This window comes from Erinaceus europaeus, chromosome 2, assembly GCF_950295315.1.
Source record: "Erinaceus europaeus chromosome 2, mEriEur2.1, whole genome shotgun sequence".
Classification (NCBI taxonomy): Eukaryota; Metazoa; Chordata; class Mammalia; order Eulipotyphla; family Erinaceidae; genus Erinaceus; species Erinaceus europaeus.
Window position 1 is genome coordinate 17,959 of NC_080163.1, and position 20,914 is coordinate 38,872.

Below are 20,914 nucleotides of genomic sequence, written 5' to 3' on the forward strand. Positions count from 1 at the left end.
TCCCGAAGCGCCGGGGCCCCGGGGCCGTTGCGGACCTCCGCGCCGAAGCCGCTGCCGCTGCGGAAGCCGAGCCCCCTCCGGTCCTCGGCCGCCTCCACCGCGGCCGCCGCCTGCCTCCCGCCCTCGGGGGAGCGGCCGAGAGGGCGGACGGCGCGGTGTGGGCCGCCCGGCCGGAAGAGAGCTGAGCGGCCGGGGCCGGGGGGCGCCGCTCCGGGGCGGGGCCGAGCGCGCCCGAGAAGAGCCGAGCGAGCTCGAGGCGCCGGGCCGGCCGGGCCAGACTACGGGAGCCGACGCGGGCCGCGCGGTGGGCGCGGAGCGGCGCGACAGGCCGGCGGGCGGCGGAAGAGGCCGCGGCGGCGGGTCCTAGCGGCGGCGGGGCACCGGGCGGCCGGGATCCCGAGCCCCGCGGCGACGGTAGCGGCGGCGGCGGCAGGATGATCAAGCTGTTCTCGCTGAAGCAGCAGAAGAAGGAGGAGGAGTCGGCGGGCGGCACCAAGGGCAGCAGCAAGAAGGCGTCGGCGGCGCAGCTGCGGATCCAGAAGGGTGGGGGCTCCGCGGGGGCGCCCGTGGGTGCGGGCCGGGGCCTCGGGTCCCCGGGGCCGGGGGGCCGGCCGGCAGGCCGAGGAGGTGGCCCGGCGCCGGGGAGCGGGCGGGCGCCCGAGTCACACGGGGGTGCGGGGCCACACGCCATTGGGGTGACAGGTGGAGGAGGCAGAGGCCGGGCTGGGTCTGGACCCTCCGGCTGCAGCGAAGCCCCCGGCGGGAGCAGGGAGGGCTGCAGGGCCGGGACCGCCCGAGTTCGGGGGTCCGGCGGCCGGGGCCGGGGGTGGCCGCAGGGGCCGGCGACGGCTGGCGCGTGGACGTGAAGGCTGCCGGCCCCCAGGGCCGCTCGGGGTGATGTGCCCCATGGCAGGGGGCGTCGGGCAGGTGGTCCAAAGGGCAGGGCGCAGCCGCACGCGAGGACACGTCCGCGGGGACGGGCTGGTGCTGAGCGTCCCGAAGCGCTGGCAGGGTCGGGGGCACCGGGCTGGGGGGCAGCCGCACCTGCCCTGAGCACCCTCCTCTCTCCCCTCCACCGCCCACCGTCGCCCTGCTCTGCTGCACACACCCAGATATAAACGAGCTCAACCTGCCCAAGACGTGCGACATCAGCTTCTCGGACCCCGATGACCTCCTCAACTTCAAGCTGGTCATCTGTCCGGACGAGGTGAGGGCCTGCTCGGACACACGCCCGCACAGGCCGGCCAGAGCGGGCTGGGGGGACCCGGTGTGCCTGCGGGGCCTAGCGCCTTCCCTCTCCGCTTGCAGGGCTTCTACAAGAGCGGCAAGTTTGTGTTCAGTTTTAAGGTGAGTGCCCGCGCCGGGCGGCAGGCCAGCTCGCTGGTGGGGCCCGCCGGCCTTGCGGACTCGGCCAGCTCCCTCTCTCCCGAGCCAGGTGGGCCAGGGTTACCCGCACGACCCCCCCAAGGTGAAGTGCGAGACGATGGTCTATCACCCCAACATCGACCTCGAGGGCAACGTCTGCCTCAACATCCTCAGGTGAGGGCGCCGCCTCCCGCCCCTCGCGGCCGGGCCGGGCACCGTGCGCCCGCCTGTCCCGGCAGGGCCACGGCCTCACCGCGATGCTGTCTGCCCACAGAGAGGACTGGAAGCCGGTCCTGACGATAAACTCCATAATTTATGGTCTGCAGTATCTCTTCTTGGTGAGTGGGGGCGGGGCGGGGCGGGGCGGCGCGGGGGTGGGCAGGCGGGAGGGCGACCCCGCTCCCTGCCCTGCCCTGCCCTGCCCTGCCCTCGCCTCCCCTGCGGGCGGCTGACCCCCATGCCGGCCGCAGGAGCCCAACCCTGAAGACCCGCTCAACAAGGAGGCCGCCGAGGTCCTGCAGAACAACCGGCGGCTGTTCGAGCAGAACGTGCAGCGCTCCCTGCGGGGCGGCTACATCGGCTCCACCTACTTCGAGCGCTGCCTCAAGTAGCCGGGCCGCCCGCCCGCTCGCCCGCCGCGTCCCTGCGGATATTTATTGGGGCCACCGGCGGGCGCGGGCGGCGGCGGGAAGCCCGAGCCCCGGCCCCGGCCCCGGCCCCGGCCCCGCCTCTGCCCCTCCCCCGCTCCTGGTTTTCTTTTTAGCCACCATGAGATGAAGGTCGGCGCTGCCTTCCCCGGCCCGCCCGGCGATGGGAAATGAATTGGCTCCCGGGCGGGTGGCTGCGGGGGCAGGGCGGCGGGGCCGGGGCCGCCCCCGCCCCGCCCGCCCGCCCGCCCCGGCCCGGCGCTCCCACCAGGCTATTAAAGGGGAATGTTCCTGCACGGCCTCCGCCTCTTCCTTGCGTGGGCGGGGGGCTGGGGCGGGAAGGGGGGCGGCGCCTGGGACCCGGGCACTCGCTGCCCGGCCGGCGCGCGGGCGGCGGGCCCACAGCCGCGGCTCCCAGGCTGCAGGCGGATACGCGGCGCGGGCCGCCGGAGAGGAAGGGGCGGGGGGCGGGGGGCGGGCGCGCACCCCCAGCGTACCTGCGGCCGCTCCTGGAGGGGCGTGGTGCGCACGCGCAGACCGCGGGCGGGCGGGGCGGGCGCTTCCCAGCATTCCGGGCGGGGCGTGAGTGACGTCAGGCCGCTGATCCGGAAACGGCGGCGGCAGAAGCCTCGCCGCCGAGGGGCTTTCGGTGCGGCCGACCCCGGGACCCCCACGCGCGGGGCGCGTGACCCGGAAGCGGAAGCCGGTCCGGTCGCGGCGCCGGTGAGTAGCCCCGCCGAGTCGCGAGCCCCAGTGGGCCCGGGGTGCGGTGTCCGACGCCCGCGGTCTGCGCCCCGGGTGCCCCCGCCCCGTCCGCGCCGCGCACCTCACCCCCTCTGCCCGGGACCCTGAGGCCGCCTGGGTGTCCGCCGGGGCCTCGGCTCGGTCCGCCCGCCCGTCGGTAGGTCTGCGGGGGCCCCCCGCCCGACACGCGGGTGCTGCCTCGGACAGACGGACCCCCGCCGCACACACACACAGCCTGACCCCCCCCCCCGCCCCACACACACAGCCTGACCCCCCGCACACAGACACACACACAGCCTGACCCCCCGCACACAGACACACACACAGCCTGACCCCCCGCACACAGACACACACACAGCCTGATCCCCGCCCCACACATACAGACGGACCCCCACCCCGCACACACACAGACGGACCCCCGCCCTGCACACACACACAGCCTGACCCCCGCGCAGACACACACAGCCTAACCCCCGCACACAGACACACACACAGCCTGACCCCAGCCCCTACACACACACACAGCCTGACCCCCCGCCCCACACACACACACACAGCCTGACCCCAGCCCCTACACACACACACAGCCTGACCCCCCGCACACAGACACACACACAGCCTGACCCCGGCCCCCCACACACACACACACAGCCTGACCCCCATCCCGCACACAGACGGACCCCCGCCCCCGCACACACACACAGCCTGACCCTCGCCCCGCACACACACACACAGCCTGACCCCCCACCCCACACACACACACAGCCTGACCCCCGCCCCACACACACACACACACACAGCCTGACCTCCCCGCCCCACACACAGCCTGACCCCCCGCCCTGCGCGCACACACACACACACACACACACAGCCTGACCCCCCCGCCCCCCCCACACACACACACAGCCTGACCCCCACCCCGCACACAGACAGCCCAGCCTGACAGGCGGCCTGCCGCCATGGACCTGCTGTTCGGGCGCCGGAAGACGCCCGAGGAGCTGCTGCGCCAGAACCAGCGCGCCCTCAACCGCGCCATGAGAGAGCTGGACCGCGAGCGGCAGAAGCTGGAGGCCCAGGAGAAGAAGATCATCGCGGACATCAAGAAGATGGCCAAGCAGGGCCAGATGGTGAGGCGCCAGGTTCAGTCCCAGCCAGAGCCGGGCAGGGCAGGGCTCTAGTCAGAGCACAGACGGGAGCCGACGGGCTCAGTCCCGACGCTAAAACGCCAGAAACAGGAGCTGACGGGCTCTAGGTGGGTGGCAGGTTCGACCCTCTGGGTCAGGTCGGGTTGGGTCGTGCGGGCGTGGTGCGGGCAGCAGCAGCAGCAGCAGCCCACCCAGCCTCCCGTCCCTGCAGGACGCCGTGCGCATCATGGCCAAGGACCTGGTGCGCACACGCCGCTACGTGCGCAAGTTTGTGCTCATGAGGGCAAACATCCAGGCCGTGTCCCTCAAGATCCAGACTCTCAAGTCCAACAACTCCATGGCGCAAGCCATGAAGGGCGTCACCAAGGCGATGGGCACCATGAACAGACAGGTGCGCCGCCCGCCCGCCCGCCCACTCCCGCCCGCCACCGTGCTACCCCCCCCCCCCCAGGAAGCACACTCACTCCCCCGCTCGACCCTGCCCCGTTCTGCAGCTCAAGCTGCCGCAGATCCAGAAGATCATGATGGAGTTCGAGCGGCAGGCCGAGATCATGGACATGAAGGAAGAGATGATGAACGACGCCATCGATGACGCCATGGGGGACGAGGACGACGAGGAAGAAAGGTGGGGGGGGGGTGCGGGAGGGAGGTGGGCGTGGGGGTCTGGCCTGGCCCTGGCGCGGCCTGAGTCCCTCTCCCCCACAGTGATGCCGTGGTGTCCCAGGTCCTGGACGAGCTGGGCTTGAGCCTGACAGACGAGCTGTCGAGTGAGTGTGCGCCAGCGCCAGCCCACCCTCCCAGCACCTTCTGGAGCCTCTCTCTGACCTTCTTCTTCCCCACCCTCCAGACCTGCCCTCCACCGGAGGCTCCCTCAACGTGGCTGCTGGTGGGAAAAAGCCAGAGACGGCCTCGGCCCTGGTGGACGCTGACGCAGACCTTGAAGAGCGGCTCAAGAACCTTCGGAGGGACTGAGGGCCACGTCCGTCTGCGTGCACCAACCAGACAATAAAGAGATTGTCTCTGAACTGTGTGACTGTCTGGTGCTGCCCAATTAGGCGACCTGGGAGGTGGTGGTGGTGGTGGTGATCAAGCCAGAGTGGTGCTCTGACTCCAAGTGCCAGTAGGGTGGATGGATGGAGGGCTTCTCTGACGGGTTGCTGTGCGTGTGCATGGACGCCAGCAGCCCCCAGACAGGTGGGTTCCACAGCTAACTTTGGGACCCCAAAGCCTGTATGTAGCCTAGCCAGGTCCCCCCGCAAAGTTGGTCCTTTCCTGATTTCCTGGACACCCTGGTGGTTGGTGGGAAGCACTTTACAGCAAGGTGCCCGCCAGGGCCTGCTAACTGGTGCCATTTTTATTAAATCCACAGAAGTAAAAACAATGTGAAGGGCTGAGGGATGGGGCCACCAAGGAACGGGAGCCAGGCTACCGAGGGGTGGGGAAGGGAGGTGTAACAGGTCAGAGAAGCCCGGTCGTGCTGGTCAGGGGGACTCCAGCCTTAAGGGCCGTCACTGGGGCCGCTGGACAGCTCCTGGACACTCAGGCCGGCACCAGGCAGGCTCAGTGGGGGGGGCGGCTCCACCAACACAGCTGAGAACTTGGTGTCACCAAAAGCCTCATTCATGCGAGTCTCGAAGAAGCGCTGCAAGCCGATGATGGACTGCACGTCTGCCTTGTCCTGGGCGGGAGGACAGGAGAGGAAAGTGGCACCAGTTCCTTCCACACAACCCCGACCCCAAAGTTCCTCTCAGAGCTCACCTCCGTCAGCTTATTGAACTGTTTGAACATGCGGCCCACATCCTGGGCAAACTCCTGGGGGGAGCTGTAAGGGGGTGACAACTTCTCCTGGAGGCGGGCACGGATCAGGGTGAGATCCAGGGTGCCACCGGACTGGTCCTGTGGGGTGAGGGTTACAGGTCACCGCCGATGGGAACTCCAGGGAGCCCCAGCCCACTCGGGGACCAGAACCCACCAGGGAAAAGGTGGAGTCAGTAGCCAGCTGGTGCAGGGGCCGGCAGGGCTCGTGGCAGAACAAGGCTAGCAGCACACGCTCACACTTCTGTGGATGAGACCAGGCAGAGGAGAGGTTAAGAGGGGGAAGGGGGCAAGGGGCCCAGGGCTGCTAGGCTCTGCCTCACCCTCTGGTTGGCTGGAGAGAGCTTGGCCACCACACCAGCACTGTTAGCCACGTCCAGGCTCAGGCTGCCATCCTCCTCCTTCAGGTCAGGCAGTACGTGGCAGAGCGAGCAGCTCCACTCCTCCCTGCGAGATGAGAGACTCGGGGTCGCACAGAACCAAAGACCAGCCCCCACCCGGCCGGCCGCCCCTGCCCACGCGGTCGGTCTCTCACCCTGGCACATCCTGCAGGGCAGGCAGGTGGCAGTCTAGATGGAAGCAGAACTCGCACTGGTTGCACATGACCAGGTCGCCTGGCTTCTGGCAGACCCGGCAGATGGTGGCACTGTCGTCCAGAGCACCGGGGCCAACCACTGAGCCCGAGGTGCCCTCTGGGGCCACCACCTCCAAGCCTGAACTGGTGCTGCCACTGGGGGAGGCCAGACGGGGGCCCTCGACGCCAGCGCCCTCCACCAGGGGCATCAGCACAGGCTTGGTCTCGGGCCCGTCGCTGGCGGCGGGCGGAGCTCCGATGGCAGCCTCTGTCTCCTCTTCCTGCAAGGAGAGGCGTCAGCAGGCCGTGACCAATGCAGTGTCATCACTCCCCACTCCGGGAAGCTGGGGAGGCATCCTCACCTTAACAATGGCCATGCCAGGCAGGGCCGGGGCTCCCGGGGCTCCCGGGGCTCCCGGGGTTGCAACCCCAGGCTGTCCGGCTGCGGCGGCCGCGGCGGCCGCGGCAGCGGCCGCGGCGGCAGCTCCTCGCTCGATGACGATGAGGCTGTAGTCCTCGGTGGTGTTGCCCGGGAAGACCTTGAAGACTGGAGGCTGGCTGTCAGCCGTGAGGTCCAGGTCCAGCCGCTCCAGGCTCACGCGTGGCACCTTCCGCATGAGGCCACTCACCTCCCCCTCGCCTGGGCGGGCCCTGTGTGCGCGGCTGGTGTGAGTGAGTCGCTCCCCCTGCTACCAGACCTCACCAAGTCCCCCCCACCAGCACCAGGCTCTACTAAGCCGCTCACCGCTTCACGCCTGAAACATGGGGCTCTGCCGTAGAATAAGGGTCATCTGGTCAGAAAACAAGAGGCAGTGGTTGAGGTAAAACTAGTCACTGAGCTCTCCTCCCACGAGACAGGCAGGTGCACTCACCTGAGCCAAAGCCGTAGCCTTCCTGCACCTCCATGGGCTGTGGGAACGCAGGGTTATTAGTGGCCGGGTGTCCCCCAGAACCAGCCCCACCCGGTCCTCATCCACCACCCCACTTCCTGCTCACCTGGCTACCGCCGGGGCCCTGCTTGCTCAGGGGCCCTGGAGGCCGGGGAGGGGCCATGGAGGCAGGGCCTGTGGAGTTGGTGCCAGGACGCTCTGCCACTATCTTGCCTGCAGGGCATGGAGAGAAGACGAAATCAGCAGCAGTGCCCGGGGAGGGAGGGCAGCAAGCAGAAGCAAGACAAGGACCCACCAAAGGCCTCCGCACTCTTGGTCCAGGCGTTGAGGTCCCACTGAAACTTCATCTCGCCGTGAGGTTCCACAGGGTCCACTATCATCTTGAGGGCTCGGTGCAGCTGGAAGTAGATCTGAGAACGGGGGTGGCGTGAGCACAGGTGTGAGGCGGGCTCGGGACGCCTCTGGAGCCGCCCGCGCCTGTGCCCACAACGCACCAGTTTCTTAGACAGCAGCAGGGCAGTGTTGTTGTCACTCTCCAGAGCCCACGAGGCAAAGCGCAGGATGTGTTCCTGGTGCTTCTGGATCTTAGTCATGGTCCAGTGCTGCCGCTCCAGGCGCTCCTGCTGGCCCTCCGTCACCTTCTGTGGGTGGGGAGGAGGTTTTCCGGAGAATGAGCCGCACCCGGAGCCTCCCCGAGCCTCCCCGCAGCCACGGACAGGTGGGGCCAGGAGCCGGCACACACCTGGGCATCGTTGACCAGCACGCGGCCCCGCTTGTTCAGCTCCTTCATGATCTGCAGGATGGCCATCTTAACATCCACCTGTACGCGCTTCTGCACATCCGAGACCTGGCGGATCCTGCAGGAAGTGGGTGGGGCCAGTCAGACCCTGCAGAGGTGCAGGGAGGCAGGAGACAGGTGCCAGACCACCCCGCCTCCGCCAGGTGGGCCTCCGCCAGGTGGGCCTAGTTCCCACACTTACGAGCTCCGGACCTCCTTGGTGTTCTTCTGCAGCGTTGCGTGCTTGTCCCCAAGGCGCTTCACCAAAGAGGCCAAGAGCTTGCGCTGGTTCCTCACTGCATCCTCCAAGAACTGGTACCTGAGAGCACACGCAAGCTGAGTGGTGCTGACCGGGAAACGGGCAGGACGCCCCCACACACACCCCTCCACTCACTGGTGGTCCTTGTGAGCATTCAGCTGGCAGTCCCGGCAGGTCAGGGTGTCGCAGCTCTCACAGAACAGCACTAGGGGCTCATGCTTGTGCACGTTGCAGTACACCGTGCGCTCGCCATCTCTGGACTTGGCCGGCCCTGGGGGGGAATGACCATGCACTGCATCTGAGCTCGGTCTCTGTCAACCAAGGCAGAGCTGGGGGACCCACTGTCCTGCAACTCCAGGCTGTCAGTGAACACATCCAGCATCCCTGTCCTTAAGACTCTGTACCAGCCAGCCTGGGTAAGGAAAAAAATCATCACAGGCTGTGGAGACAACAGGGGTTCTGCAAAGCTTTCCAGCCTGAGGCTCTGCTGAAGCCCCAGGTTCAGTCCTCAGCACCACCATAAGCCAGAGCTGAGCAGGGCTCTGCTCTCTATCTTTCTCATTAAAAAGTAAAAATATCTGAGAGTCAGTCACTACTCCTTTTAGCTTCCAGAGAGGACAGGAGACCTGCTGGTGCCCACCTTCTTCCAGAACCTTCTGCAGGAGGAGGCTCAAGGAGCTATGAGCCGCCTTTTCTATTCTGGCTCTGTGGAACCAGGGAGGGATTCTAGCTACCGTGGCTCCCAGGCAGTCCCAACGCTGGCTTTCTGTGCCAGAAGGCGACTGAGGGTGAAGAGGTATTCCAGGCAGGGTGGGAGAGTAGCCTAGTGGTTATACAAACAGACTCTTCATGCCTGAAGCTCTTAAGTCCCAGATTCAATCCCCCATGCCATCATCACCAGAAACCAGAGCTGAGCAGTGCTCTGCTGAAACAAAGATATTTCAGGTAATTTTCTTAGATGCCACAACACTGGATGTAACCTGTCAAGTCGAGACCAGCCACCAGGAGGCACAGTGGCTACGTGCTGGATTCATGATGTTCGAATGTAGATCCCTGGCAGAGTTCTCTCTAATACTGTATTCCCTAGTTAAGACAGTTTTTGGCTTTTTTTTTTAACTTTTGAAAAATATATTTATTCCCTTTTGTTACCCTTGTTTTATTGCCGTAACTGACGTCGCCGTCGTCGTTGTGGGATAGGACAGAGAGAAATCATGGGGAGAAGATGGGGGGAGAGAAAAATAGACACCTGCAGGCCTGCTTCACCGCCTGTGAAGCGACTCCCCTGCAGATGAAGAGCCGGGGGCTCGAACCGGGATCCTTATGCGCTTAACCTGCTGCAGTTTTTAAAATAAAGCAACAAGGCCAAGTGGTGGCACAGCTGGTTGGGCACACCTGTTACAATGTATAAGGACCTGGGCTCAAGCACCCTGGCCCCCGCCTGCAGGAAGCTATCCAAAAGTGAAGTAGGGCTGCAGGTATCTCTCCCCCTCGCCCCTTTCCATCTCAGTGTCTCTATCCAATAACTTCTAAAAGGACTTAAGTAAAAGATGACCACCTTTTGTAACCCATAAGCTCTCAACACTGCTCACAGAGCCTTCTCAGACTGAAGATGATGAAATATCTGACCAGGACACCCACAAAGTTATCCTGGAGTCTGGGTGGCGGTGCACCTGGTTGAGCCCAGGTTACTATGAGCAAGGACCCAGGTCCTCATGTGCAAGGAGGAAGCCTCACAAACAGTGAAGCAATGCAGCAGTTGTCTCCTCTTCCTATCTGCCCCTTCTCTCTCACTATCTTTATCCAAAATAAACATGAAGTAAAAGTTATCAGGTCCCCTTCTTTTCAGGAAGGGTGCCAGTGCTCACACTAATATCCCATGCCAACACTACCCTACAGTCCTGTCACCATTATAGAGTTGCTTCCACTGGTCCAGGAGATGGGACAGTGGATTAAGTATTGGACTCTCAAGCATAAGGTCATCAGTTCAGTCCCCAGCAGCACAGTGCTGTCTGGTTCTCTCTCTCTCCACTTATTTTTCTTATTAAATAAACAAAGCCGTTAATAAAGAAGTTGCTTTCACAATTCTCTCAAGCATAAGGTCTCAAGTCTGAACCTGGGCACAGGGATCTGGAGCTTCCTTCATAAATAAAGCTAAAGAGTTAGCACAACGGTTATCCAAAAAAAAAAAAAGCTGTGGTCTGGGAGGTGGCGCAGTGGATAAAGTGCTTGACTCTCAAGCGTGAGGTTCTGAGTTCAAGCCCCGGCAGCACATGTACCAGAGTGAGGAGTCTGGTTCTTTCTCTCTCCGCCTGAGTCATTAATAAGTAAAAATATTTTTTTTTAAAAAAGCTTTATAGACGAGTCTCCCATCCCCAACACTCCCTTCCCAATAAGCCAGAGCGGAGCAATGTACTAAAAAACCTTTAAAGATTTTCTTTTGCCTCCAGGGTTACTGATGGGGCTCGGTGCCTGCACTATGAATCCACTGCTCCTGGAGGCCATTTTTCCATTTTGTTGCCTTTGTTTGTCATTATTGTCACTGCTGTTGTTAGACAGGACAGAGATCGAGGAGAGACAGAGAGGGGGAAAGAAAGGCAGAGGGGGAGAGAAAGACACCAGCAGACCTGTTTCACTGCCTGTGAAGGGAGCCCCCTGCAGGTGGGGAGCCAGGGGCTCGAACCAGGATCCTTTGCCAGTCCTTGTACTTGGCCACGTGCGATTAATCTGCTGTGCTACCGTCCGACCCCCAAAGATCTGTTTTATTGGGGCTGGGCAGTGGTGCATCTGGTTGAGCACATACCATAATGAGACCCAGGTTCAAATCTACAGCCCCCACCTGCAGAGGGGAAGGCAATGGTGAGGTAGTGCTGAGGATAATCTCTCCCTTCCCTCTCCGTGTTTCTATCCAATGATATTATGGCCCTGGCTGAGCCCACACATGATGTGCAAAGTTCCCATCTGCAGGGGAAGCTCACCAGTGGTGAGAGGCAGTGCTGCAGGTGCCTGTCTCTATCTCCCCCTTCTCTCTCCATTTCTGGTTGTCTATACAATAAAGGTCATAAGAAAGTTATCATTAAAAACACTTTTGAGAATATTAAAGTGATAAGCTTTATGGGCAGTCCAAAAGGCTGTGCGGTGAGCTGTGTTAGGCTCCTAAGCCCGAGGTCCAGAGTGTAACCAGCTGCATCACATGTGCCAGTGACGCTCTGGTTCGCTCTCTCACCCATGTACAGCACACATGTACGGTTTACAAACTGTTCAACTTTTTAACAAGAGCACTACTCAGTTCTGGCGTGTAGGGGGGTTGAACCTGGGACTTTGGAGCCTCAGGCATCAGTCTCTTTGCATAAACATTAGGCTGTCTAGCCCCACATGGCCTTTTTCTTAATTGTTAATTTATTAACTAATTTATTAATGAGAAAGGGAGAGAAAGAACCAAGCATCACTCTGGTACACATGCTGCTGGGAATTGAACTCAGGACCTCCTGCTTGAAGAGCTCAATGCTTTATCCACTGTGCCACCTCCTAGACCACATTTTTATGGCTCTTCTTAATTTTTAAATACTTTTATTCATTCTTTTTGCCTCCAGGATTATTGCTGGGCCTCAGTGCCCACTATAAATCCATTTTGTTGCCATTGTTATTTTTCTGTTGCCATTGCTATTGTTGCTGGATAGGACAGAGAAATGGAGAGGAGTGGAAAACAGAGGGGGAGGGAAAGACAGACACCTGCAGACCTGGGAAGGGGGGAGGGGGATGTCCTTGTGCTTTGTGCCACGTGCACTTAACCCGCTGCACTACCACCTGGTTCCCTTTTTTATTTTTATTGTTCAGAGACAGAAATTGAGAGGGGAAGGGGATACGGAGGGGAAAAGACAAGACACCCACAGCCCTACTTCATCAACTGAGCTTTAGGCTGCAGGAGGGACCAGGTCCTTGTATGCTGTAGTAGGTCCACTCAACCCTGCCCCCACCTGGCCCTTTTAATGACTTTTTAATATTTTTTATTTGATAGAAATCAAGAAGGGGGTGATAGAGACGAGACACCTACAACTTGCAAAGCTTTCCCCCTGCAGGTAGGGACTGGAAGACTGAACCCAGGTCCTTGCGCATTGTAACGTGCTCAACCAGGTAAGCCACACACACAGTTATTAGAAGAGAAGCAGCATTACTCTTGCACATGCAATACTGGGGAATCGAACTGGAGGCCCCATGCATTAAGTCCAAAGCAATTTCCTAGCCACTATTTTCTTGCTTTCTTTCTTAAATTCTCATGCCTGAGGCATGGAAGTCCCAGTTCAATCCCCCACACCACCAATAGCCAGAGCTGAGCAGTGCTCTAGAGTAAAGGGGAAAAAAAAAAAGGAAATCTTAAAAAAGAATTGCTAATATTACCCCACACCCATGCTAATCACATGTAGCCACACTTCATCCATGAATCTGTCCTCCCCAACACTGCTCTGTATTCTTCCTCATTTCTGCCTGCTCTCCAAGACCCCAGCCAAACCCAGCTTCCTGGGGCTTTACCTTTACATATTTATTTTTTGCCTCCAGAGTTATTGCGGGGCTCACAGCCTGCACCATGAATCCACTGCTCCTGGAGGCCATTTTTTCCCCTTTTGTTGCCCTTGTTGTAGCCTCGTTGTGGTTATTATTGTTATTGTTGATGCCCTTCATTGTTGGATAGGACAGAGAGAAATGGAGAGAGAACAGGAAGACAGAGGGGGAGAGAAAGACAGACACCTGCAGACCTGCTTCACCGCCTGTGAAGCGACTCCCCTGCAGGTGGGGAACCGGGGGCTAGAATTGGAATCCTTAATCTAGTCCTGGCATTTTGCTTAAGTTTAAGCGGCCGCACTACCGCCCGAATCCCACCTTCATGTCTTAAGATCATCTCCCTGGGTGGAGGATAGATAACATAATGGTTATGCAAACAGACTCTCATGCCCGAGGCTGCAAAGTCCCAGGTTCAATCCCCCACACCACAAGCCAGAGCTGAGCAGTGCTCTGGTAAAAAATAAATAAAAATAAAAAAGGAAAGAAAGACCAAGACCACCTCCCTCCTCACCTCGCCAACAATACCGTCCTCCGTACTACAGGAATCCCAATGTAATTCACCGAGAGCCATCTGCTCAGCTCCTTCCTAAGCTACTCCCCCTCACCAGAGCTTCCTCGGACAGCCTGTGTGCCGGACCTCTCGAGCTGGCGTCCTGAGTCTGAGCCTCACCACTGCAATGACAGTGATGCCCTGGCTTCCTCCCTCTCTCTGGCAACTTCTAAAAAGGACCGAGAAACCGCGGGACCCAAGTGAGCTTCCTCCAGACCCACACTATGCAGGTGAGAGCGGCCCTGCCGCCCTGCAGCACTGGGAAGCGTCCCGGCCCAGGAGCCCGCAGGCAGCGCGCCTACCGGTGGAGCGCACGGTGTGGTCCTTGGTGTACTTGACGCGCTGGTGCGCCTCCACGCACGTCTCGCACAGCGGCTCCGAGCACTCCACGCAGTAGCTGGTGGCGGGGGCGTTGTCCTCGCAGCTGGTGCAGCACTGGGGGCACAGGGCACAGCTGCTCGGCAGGTGCGCGGGCGCCCAACCCGCCCCGCCCCGCCCCGGCCGCCGCCTACCTGGTTGGCATCCTGCGAGTCGCTGGCAGCCTTGCCGCCGCTGTCGCGCATGAAGTAGTTCTCCACAATGTCTTTGGAGAAGCACTGCTGCTTGCACACCGGACAGTCCACCACTGCGGGCCGGGGGCTGGAGGTGAGGGCGGCCCGCGCCTCCGGAGACCCCGCGCTGCAGGCTGCAGGCCGCCCAACCGACCCGGTCCAGCCCGAGCCGCCCCCCACCCCGGGGCCCAGCCCCCACCTGTCTGCAGGCAGGCAGCCCCCCACCCGAGCCGCCCCCCACCCCGGGGCCCAGCCCCCACCTGTCTGCAGGCAGGCAGCCCCCCACCCGAGCCGCCCCCCACCCCGGGGCCCAGCCCCCACCTGTCTGCAGGCAGGCAGCCCCCCACCCGAGCCGCCCCCCACCCCGGGGCCCAGCCCCCACCTGTCTGCAGGCAGGCAGCCCCCCACCCGAGCCGCCCCCCACCCCGGGGCCCAGCCCCCACCTGTCTGCAGGCAGGCAGCCCCCCACCCGAGCCGCCCCCCAGGGGCCCAGCTCCCACCTGTCTGCAGGCAGGCAGCCCCCCACCCGAGCCGCCCCCCACCCCGGGGCCCAGCCCCCACCTGTCTGCAGGCAGGCAGCCCCCCACCCGGGCCGCCCCCCACCCCGGGGCCCAGCCCCCACCTGTCTGCAGGCAGGCAGCCCCCCACCCGAGCCGCCCCCCAGGGGCCCAGCCCCCACCTGTCTGCAGGCAGGCAGCCCCCCACCCGAGCTGCCCCCCACCCCGGGGCCCAGCCCCCACCTGTCTGCAGGCAGGCAGCCCCCCACCCGGGCCGCCCCCCGACCGCAGACAAGGCCGCCCCCGGGGCCCAGCCCCCACCTGTCTGCAGACAAACAACCCCCCTCCGGCATCCAGCACCCCGACCGCAGGCAATCAGTCCCCACCCAGGGATCCAGCCCCGACCGCACGCAGAGAAGGCCGCCCCGGGATCCAGCCCCCGACCGCAGGCAGACAAGGCCGCCCCCGGGATCCAGCCCCCGACCCCAGACAAGGCCGCCCCGGGATCCAGCCCCCGACCGCAGGCAGACAAGGCCGCCCCCGGGATCCAGCCCCCGACCCCAGACAAGGCCGCCCCGGGGTCCAGCCCCCGACCCCAGACAAGGCCGCCCCGGGGTCCAGCCCCCGACCGCAGACAAGGCCGCCCCCGGGGTCCAGCCCCCGACCGCAGACAAGGCCGCCCCGGGGTCCAGCCCCCGACCGCAGACAAGGCCGCCCCGGGGTCCAGCCCCCGACCGCAGGCAGACAAGGCCGCCCCGGGGCCCAGCCCCGACCCCGCTCACCCGCGCCGTCGCCGTCCCCGCTGCTGGCGGGCGCCGGGGCCCCGAGGCAGGCGCTGCAGGCCGAGTGCAGGCAGGGCAGCAGGCGCGGCTCCCGCTCGGGCCGCAGGCGCTCCCGGCACACGCCGCAGTTCTCCAGCAGCTCCAGCGCCTCGCCGCCCGCGGGGGAGCCCGCCGAGCCCGCCGTGGCCGTGGCCGGGGCCGCCGCCGAGGCCGAGCCCGCGGCCGAGGAGGAGGTGGCGGCGGCGGCGGCCGAGGCCGGGGCCGGGGCCGGGGCGCGCTTCTCGCCGCCCGCCGCGCCGTCGCTGGGGCCCGGGCTGCCCGAGGCCGAGGCCGAGACCGCCGCCTGGGCCGCCGAGGCCGCCGCCGCCGACGCCGCCATGCTCACGCCGCCGGGGCCGGGAGGGGGCGCCGGGAGGGGGCGCCGGGAGGGGGCGCGGAGCCCGCCGCGCAGGCGCACACGCGCTGCCGCCAACGACCGGGCCGCCGCCGAGAAGGCCGAGCGCCGCCACGCGCCGCCGGGGCCGCCCGCCGCTGCCGCCGCGCCGGGACGCCTACGAGGCCCGACGGCCGCCGATGCTCGCCCGCCGCCCCGCCGCCGCAGCCCGTCCGCGGCCGCCGAGCCCGCACCAGCGCCACGCGCACAACCGCTCGCCGCGCGCCCGCTCGCAGAAAGAGCCGCGGCCGGGGGGCGGGACGGGAATAATGGCGCCGACGCGGCCCGCGCACGCGCGCTGGCGCGGCGGCCGGGGGCGGGGGGCGGGCAGCGGACGAGGCCTCGAGTGCGCACGCGCCGCGCCGGAGCGGGGGGCGGGGTCAGGGGCGGGGCCTCCTGGAGGCGCTGGGCCGCGGAGCCCGCCAGAGTGCGGTTACCAGGCCGTGTCTCGCCCCGGGCTGCGCACGCTCCCGCCTGCGCTCTGCTGCGCACGCGCGCTGGCCGGCCGCAAGGAAGCCCCGCCCCCCTCCCGGCTGGCGCTGAGCGTCTCCAGGGCTGCGTCGAGCGGCGTCGGGGGCGGGGTCAGGATGGGGGCGTGGCTATCGGTGGGTGGTGCCTTCGCTGATGGCCTGCGCAGGTGCAGTGCGAGGGAGGGGGGGCGGAGGAGGACAGGCGCCTTTCGGAGCTGAAGGAGGCGCTGGCGATCTTAGTGGCCCCTCTTATTTTTAATATATTTTATTTATTTTGGACAGAGAGGAAAACCAGGAGGGAAGGAGGTAGAGTCTCCTGCAACACTGGAACTCGGGAGCTTGAACCCGGGTCCTTGCGCACTGTACCCTATGCGCTCAACCAGGTGTCTCAGGACTTTAGTCGTTGTTTTTTTTTTTTTTAAGAATTTATGTATTTATGAGAAAGAGAGGAAGAATCAGACATCACTCTGGTACATGTGCTGCCGGGGATTGAACTCGGGACCTCATGCTTGAGAATCCAATGCTTCATCCACTGCGCCACCTCCCGGACCATTAGTCTTTTTATAGCTGGTCCTTGTGCTTTGCGCCACGTGCGCTTAACCTGCTGCCACGGGACTCCCTAGTCTTTCTTTTTTTAAAAGATTCATTTATTGGTTAAGGAGAGGGAGAGAGAATGCTCAAACTCAGGCCCTCCGATGCTTTTTCCACTGCACCACGCCCTGAGCCAAGTCTTCATTTAGCCCTTGTACTGTGACACGTGGACGCCGCCTTAAATCTAGCGTGGGTTCGAGGGGCCAGGCCTGCTCCCGCCCTCGGACCGCCTGTCCAGGGCAGGACCCCAGGTAGCCCCTGGGAAGAACCAGGATCTGTAGAGGGGGCTCTGACTGGGGAACAAGATCTGTGGGGGGGCGGTGTGTTGGGGTGGGGTTCTGTCAGTTGCACAGACTTAGTGAGAGGGACTGAAGGAGACTGGGAATCCAGCCTAAGTGAAGCAAAGCACGTGGGAGAGGATCCTGTCTGAGGTGTAGGATCTCTGGGGGTAAGCATGTCTGATCTAGGAGCAGAATTTCTGAAGGAGATCCTCTCAGAAGCGGAGCAGGGGGCGGCCAGGGCGGTAGCCTAGCGGGTTAAGCGCACGTGGTGCCAAGCGCAAGGACCAGCGTGAGGATCCCGGTTCCAGCCCCGGGCTCCCCACCTGCAGGGGAGTCGCTTCACAGGTGGTGAAGCTGGTCTGCAGGTGTCTGTCTTTCTCTCCCCCACTGTCTTCCCCTCCTCTCCATTTCTCTGTCCTATCCAACAACAATAAAAATCACAACCATAAAAAAGGGGGGATGGGATCTCTGTAGAAGAAATTTTCCAAGGAGGAACAGGATCTGTGCAGGGATCCTCTTGGGGGGCAGGCTCTGCACAGTAATCCTCTCAAGAGGAGCAGGATCTGTGAGGGGATCCTCTCAAGAGGAGCAGGATCTGTTCAAGGATCTTCTTGGGGGCCAGGATCTGTGCAGGGATCGTCTCTTAGGAGGAGCAGGATCCGTGCAGGCATTCTCTCAGAGGGAGCAGGATCTGTGAGGGGATCCTCTCTTAAGAGGAGCAGGATCTGTGCAGGGATCCCCTTGGGGGGGGGGCAGGATCTGCACAGTAATCCTCTCAAGAGGAGCTGGATCTGTTCAGGGATCCTCTTGGGGGGCAGGATCTATGCAAGGATCCTTTCTTAGGAGGAGCAGGGTCTGTGCAGGGATTCTCTCAAAAGGAGCAGGATCTGTGGGGATCCTCTCTCTAGAACAGGGATCCTCTCAAGGGGGGACAGGATCTGTGCAGGGATCCTCTCTTAGGAGGAGCACCATCTGTGCAGGGATCCTATCTCTGGGGTGCAGCATCTGTGCAGGAATACTCTCAGGAGGAGCAGTATCTGTGCAGGGAGTCTCTCAGGAGCAGAATCTGTGCAGGGATCCTCTCTCAGGGGAGCAGGGATCCTTTCTCAAGGGGAGTAGGATCTGTGCAGGGATCCTCTCAGAAGAAGCAAAATCTGTGCAGGGATCCTCTCAATGGGAGCAGGATCTGTGCAGGGGGATCGTCTTCTGAGGTGCAGCATCTGTGCAGGGATCCTCTCGCAGGAGGAGCAGGATCTGTGCCGGGGGATCCTCTCTCAAGGGGAATAGGGATCTTCCCTCATGGGGAGCACGATCTGTGCAGGAATCCTCTCTCAGGAGCAGGGTCTGTGCAGGGAGATCCTCTCTCAGAAGGAGCAGGATCTGTGCAGGTGAATCTGTCGTTCCGCACCGCGGGGAAGAGAGAGAGGAGGTCCTGCACAATTTCCCAGCAGGAATCCTCTCAGAAGGAGCAGGAACTGTGCAGGGAGATCCTCTCTCAGAAGGAGCAGAATCTGTGCAGGGGAATCCTCTCTCAAGGGGAGTAGGATCTGTGCAGGGGGATCCTCTCTCAGGAGGAGGATCAGTGCAGGGATCCTCTCTCATGAGCAGGATCAGTGCAAGGATCCTCTCTGGGCTGCAGCATCTGTGCAGGGATCCTCTCTCAGGGGAGCAGGATCTGTGCAGGGATCCTCACTCAAGGGGAGCAGGATCCTCTCTCATGAGCAGGATTAATGTAGGAATCCTCTCTCTGGGCTGCAGCATCTGTGCAGGGATCCTCTCAGGGGGGGCAGGATCTGTGCAGGAGGATCCTCTCTCAGGAGGAGTAGGATCTGTGCAGGGGGGGTCCTCTCTCAGGAGCAGGAGGAGGATCAGTGCAGGGATACTCTCTCAGGAGCAGGAGGAGGATCAGTGCAGGGATCCTCTCTCTGGGCTGCAGCATCTGTGCAGGGATCCTCTCTCAGGGGAGCAGGATCTGTGCAGGGATCCTCACTCAAGGGGAGCAGGATCCTCTCTCATGAGCAGGATCAGTGTAGGGATCCTCTCTCTGGGCTGCAGCATCTGTGCAGGGATCCTCACTCAGGGAGAGCAGGATCTGTGTAGGGATCCTCTCTCTGGGCTGCAGCATCTGTGCAGTGATCCTCTCTCAGGGGGAGCAGGATCTGTGCAGGGATACTCTCTCAGGAGCAGGAGGAGGATCAGTGCAGGGATCCTCTCTCTGGACTGCAGGATCTGTGCAGGGATCCTCTCTCAGGGGAGCAGGATCTGTGCAGGGGGGTCCTCTCTCAGGAGGAGGAGCAGTGCAGGGATCCTCTCTCAGGAGCAGGATCAGTGCAGGGGTCCTCTCTCAGGGGGAGCAGGATCTGTGCAGGGATCCTCTCTCAGGAGCAGGATCAGTGCAGGGATCCTCTGTCAGGGGGAGCAGGGATTCTCTCTCAGGAGAAGGATCAGTGCAGGGATCCTCTCTCTTGGGCTACAGCATCTGTGCAAGGACCCCAGGTGGAAGCACAGGCATAGTCAGCGGGAGATCCAGTAATTGGTCACTAAGATTAAAGAAAGCTCCTGGGCGTGCTCCTCGGAGCTGGTGCTGGCCTTCCGGGCAGGGCAGGGGAGAGCTCCAGGGCGCCGGCATCAGCACCCCGGCCCTGGAACCGGCTCGAGCTGGCAGCAGCCCTTCCCGGCGGGTCCCAGCGCAGCCATGGCGCGGCCTTTGTTCCCGCGAGGCCGCCGGCCGCCGCTTTGTCTCCGCCCGCCTTTGTTCGCGGCCCCGCGCGGACCCAGCTCGGCCCCGCCCCTCGGTCCGCGTCACGCCGCAGGGCCCCCGGCCGGCCACGCCCCGGCCCCCCCCCCCGCACAGCCCCTCGGCCACGCCCCGGCCCCCCGCACAGTCCCTCGGCCACGCCCCGGCCCCCCGCACAGCCCCTCGGCCACGCCCCCGGCCCCCCGCACAGCCCCTCGGCCACGCCCCCGGCCCCCCGCACAGCCCCTCGGCCACGCCCCATCCCCCCCGCACAGCCCCTCGGCAACGCCCCCGGCCCCCCCGCACAGTCCTTCGGCCACGCCCCGGCCCGCACAGCCCCTCGGCAACGCCCCTCCCCCCCACAGCCCCTCGGCCACGCCCCGGCCCCCCGCACAGCCCCTCGGCCACTCCCCGGCCCCCCCCCCCCCGCACAGCCCCTCGGCCACGCCCCGGCCCCCCCCCCGCACAGCCCCTCGGCCACGCCCCGGCCCCCCCGCACAGCCCCTCGGCCACGCCCCGCCCCCCCCCCCCCCCCCCCGCACAGCCCCTGCAGGCGCTACCCACTGCCCCGCCCGGTGCTGACCCGCAGAGCTCGGGAGCTGCTGGGCGCAGGGAGTGTGAGCGCCGCGGTTCAAAAGAGCGTAAAGGAAGTTGGGGAGGGAGTCGGGCGGAGTGCAGCGGGTGAGGCGCAAGTGGCACAAAGCGCCAGGACCGGCATAAGGATCCCGGTTCGAACCCCGGCTCCCCACCTGCAGGGGAGTCGCTTCCCAGGCGGTGAAGCAGGTCTGCAGGTGTCTGTCTTTCTCTCCTCCTCTCTGTCTTCCCCTCCGCTCTCCATTTCTCTCTGTCCTATCCAACAACGACGACATCAATAGCAACAATAATTACAACAATAAAACAAGGGCAACAAAAGGGAATAAATAAATATTTAAAAAAAAAAAAAAGGAAGCAGGGTCAGGGTGTAGAGGGCCCAGGTTCAGGTCTAGCCTGGAGATGTGCAGTGGGTAAAACTGAACTTGCAGGCAGACGTTACCATGCACAGCACCCCCGTTCAAGGCCCTGCTCCCCACCTGCAGGGGGAAGTTTCCCAAGCCAGGAAGCAGGTCTGCAGATCTCTCCCTCTCCCTTCCCTCTCAGTTTCTCTCTAATCCATCAAATACAAGAGTCTAAATTGTCTAAATAAAATAAGCAACAAACAGTGATGGAAGGGGGCAAGGGAGATAGCATAACGGTTATGCAAACAGACTC

General features: G+C 63.2%; 3 protein-coding genes across 4 annotated transcripts; 2 read left to right on the plus strand and 1 right to left on the minus strand.

The window, feature by feature from the left end:
* Nucleotides 1-292: 292 nt before the first annotated feature.
* UBE2M (ubiquitin conjugating enzyme E2 M) lies at nt 293-2,309 on the plus strand. Its single transcript, XM_007539011.3, has 6 exons — nt 293-543; nt 1,113-1,207; nt 1,309-1,347; nt 1,436-1,539; nt 1,640-1,703; nt 1,836-2,309. The coding sequence occupies exons 1-6, from the start codon at nt 435-437 to the stop codon at nt 1,974-1,976; spliced, it is 552 nt and encodes a 183-aa protein (XP_007539073.1). The 5' UTR covers nt 293-434; the 3' UTR covers nt 1,977-2,309.
* Nucleotides 2,310-2,601: 292 nt separating this feature from the next.
* CHMP2A (charged multivesicular body protein 2A) lies at nt 2,602-4,931 on the plus strand. The gene is made up of 6 exons (XM_007539010.3): nt 2,602-2,735; nt 3,686-3,883; nt 4,113-4,292; nt 4,396-4,526; nt 4,607-4,668; nt 4,749-4,931. The coding sequence occupies exons 2-6, from the start codon at nt 3,716-3,718 to the stop codon at nt 4,871-4,873; spliced, it is 666 nt and encodes a 221-aa protein (XP_007539072.2). The 5' UTR covers nt 2,602-2,735; nt 3,686-3,715; the 3' UTR covers nt 4,874-4,931.
* Nucleotides 4,932-5,240: 309 nt separating this feature from the next.
* TRIM28 (tripartite motif containing 28) lies at nt 5,241-15,682 on the minus strand. 2 transcript variants are annotated; one of them, XM_060172459.1, is made up of 17 exons: nt 15,155-15,682; nt 13,837-13,949; nt 13,627-13,759; nt 8,353-8,488; nt 8,161-8,277; nt 7,923-8,037; nt 7,675-7,821; nt 7,476-7,590; nt 7,287-7,393; nt 7,163-7,199; nt 7,036-7,060; nt 6,653-6,941; nt 6,252-6,571; nt 6,040-6,163; nt 5,874-5,960; nt 5,660-5,797; nt 5,241-5,579 (listed from the first exon to the last, which is right to left on the minus strand). In XM_060172459.1, exons 1-17 carry the CDS (start codon nt 15,531-15,533, stop codon nt 5,400-5,402), a joined length of 2,562 nt encoding a protein of 853 aa, XP_060028442.1. In that variant the 5' UTR covers nt 15,534-15,682; the 3' UTR covers nt 5,241-5,399. The 2 variants fall into 2 exon arrangements, with proteins under 2 accessions (XP_060028442.1, XP_060028439.1); XM_060172456.1 differs by having other exon boundaries at nt 7,036-7,081.
* Nucleotides 15,683-20,914: the final 5,232 nt, after the last annotated feature.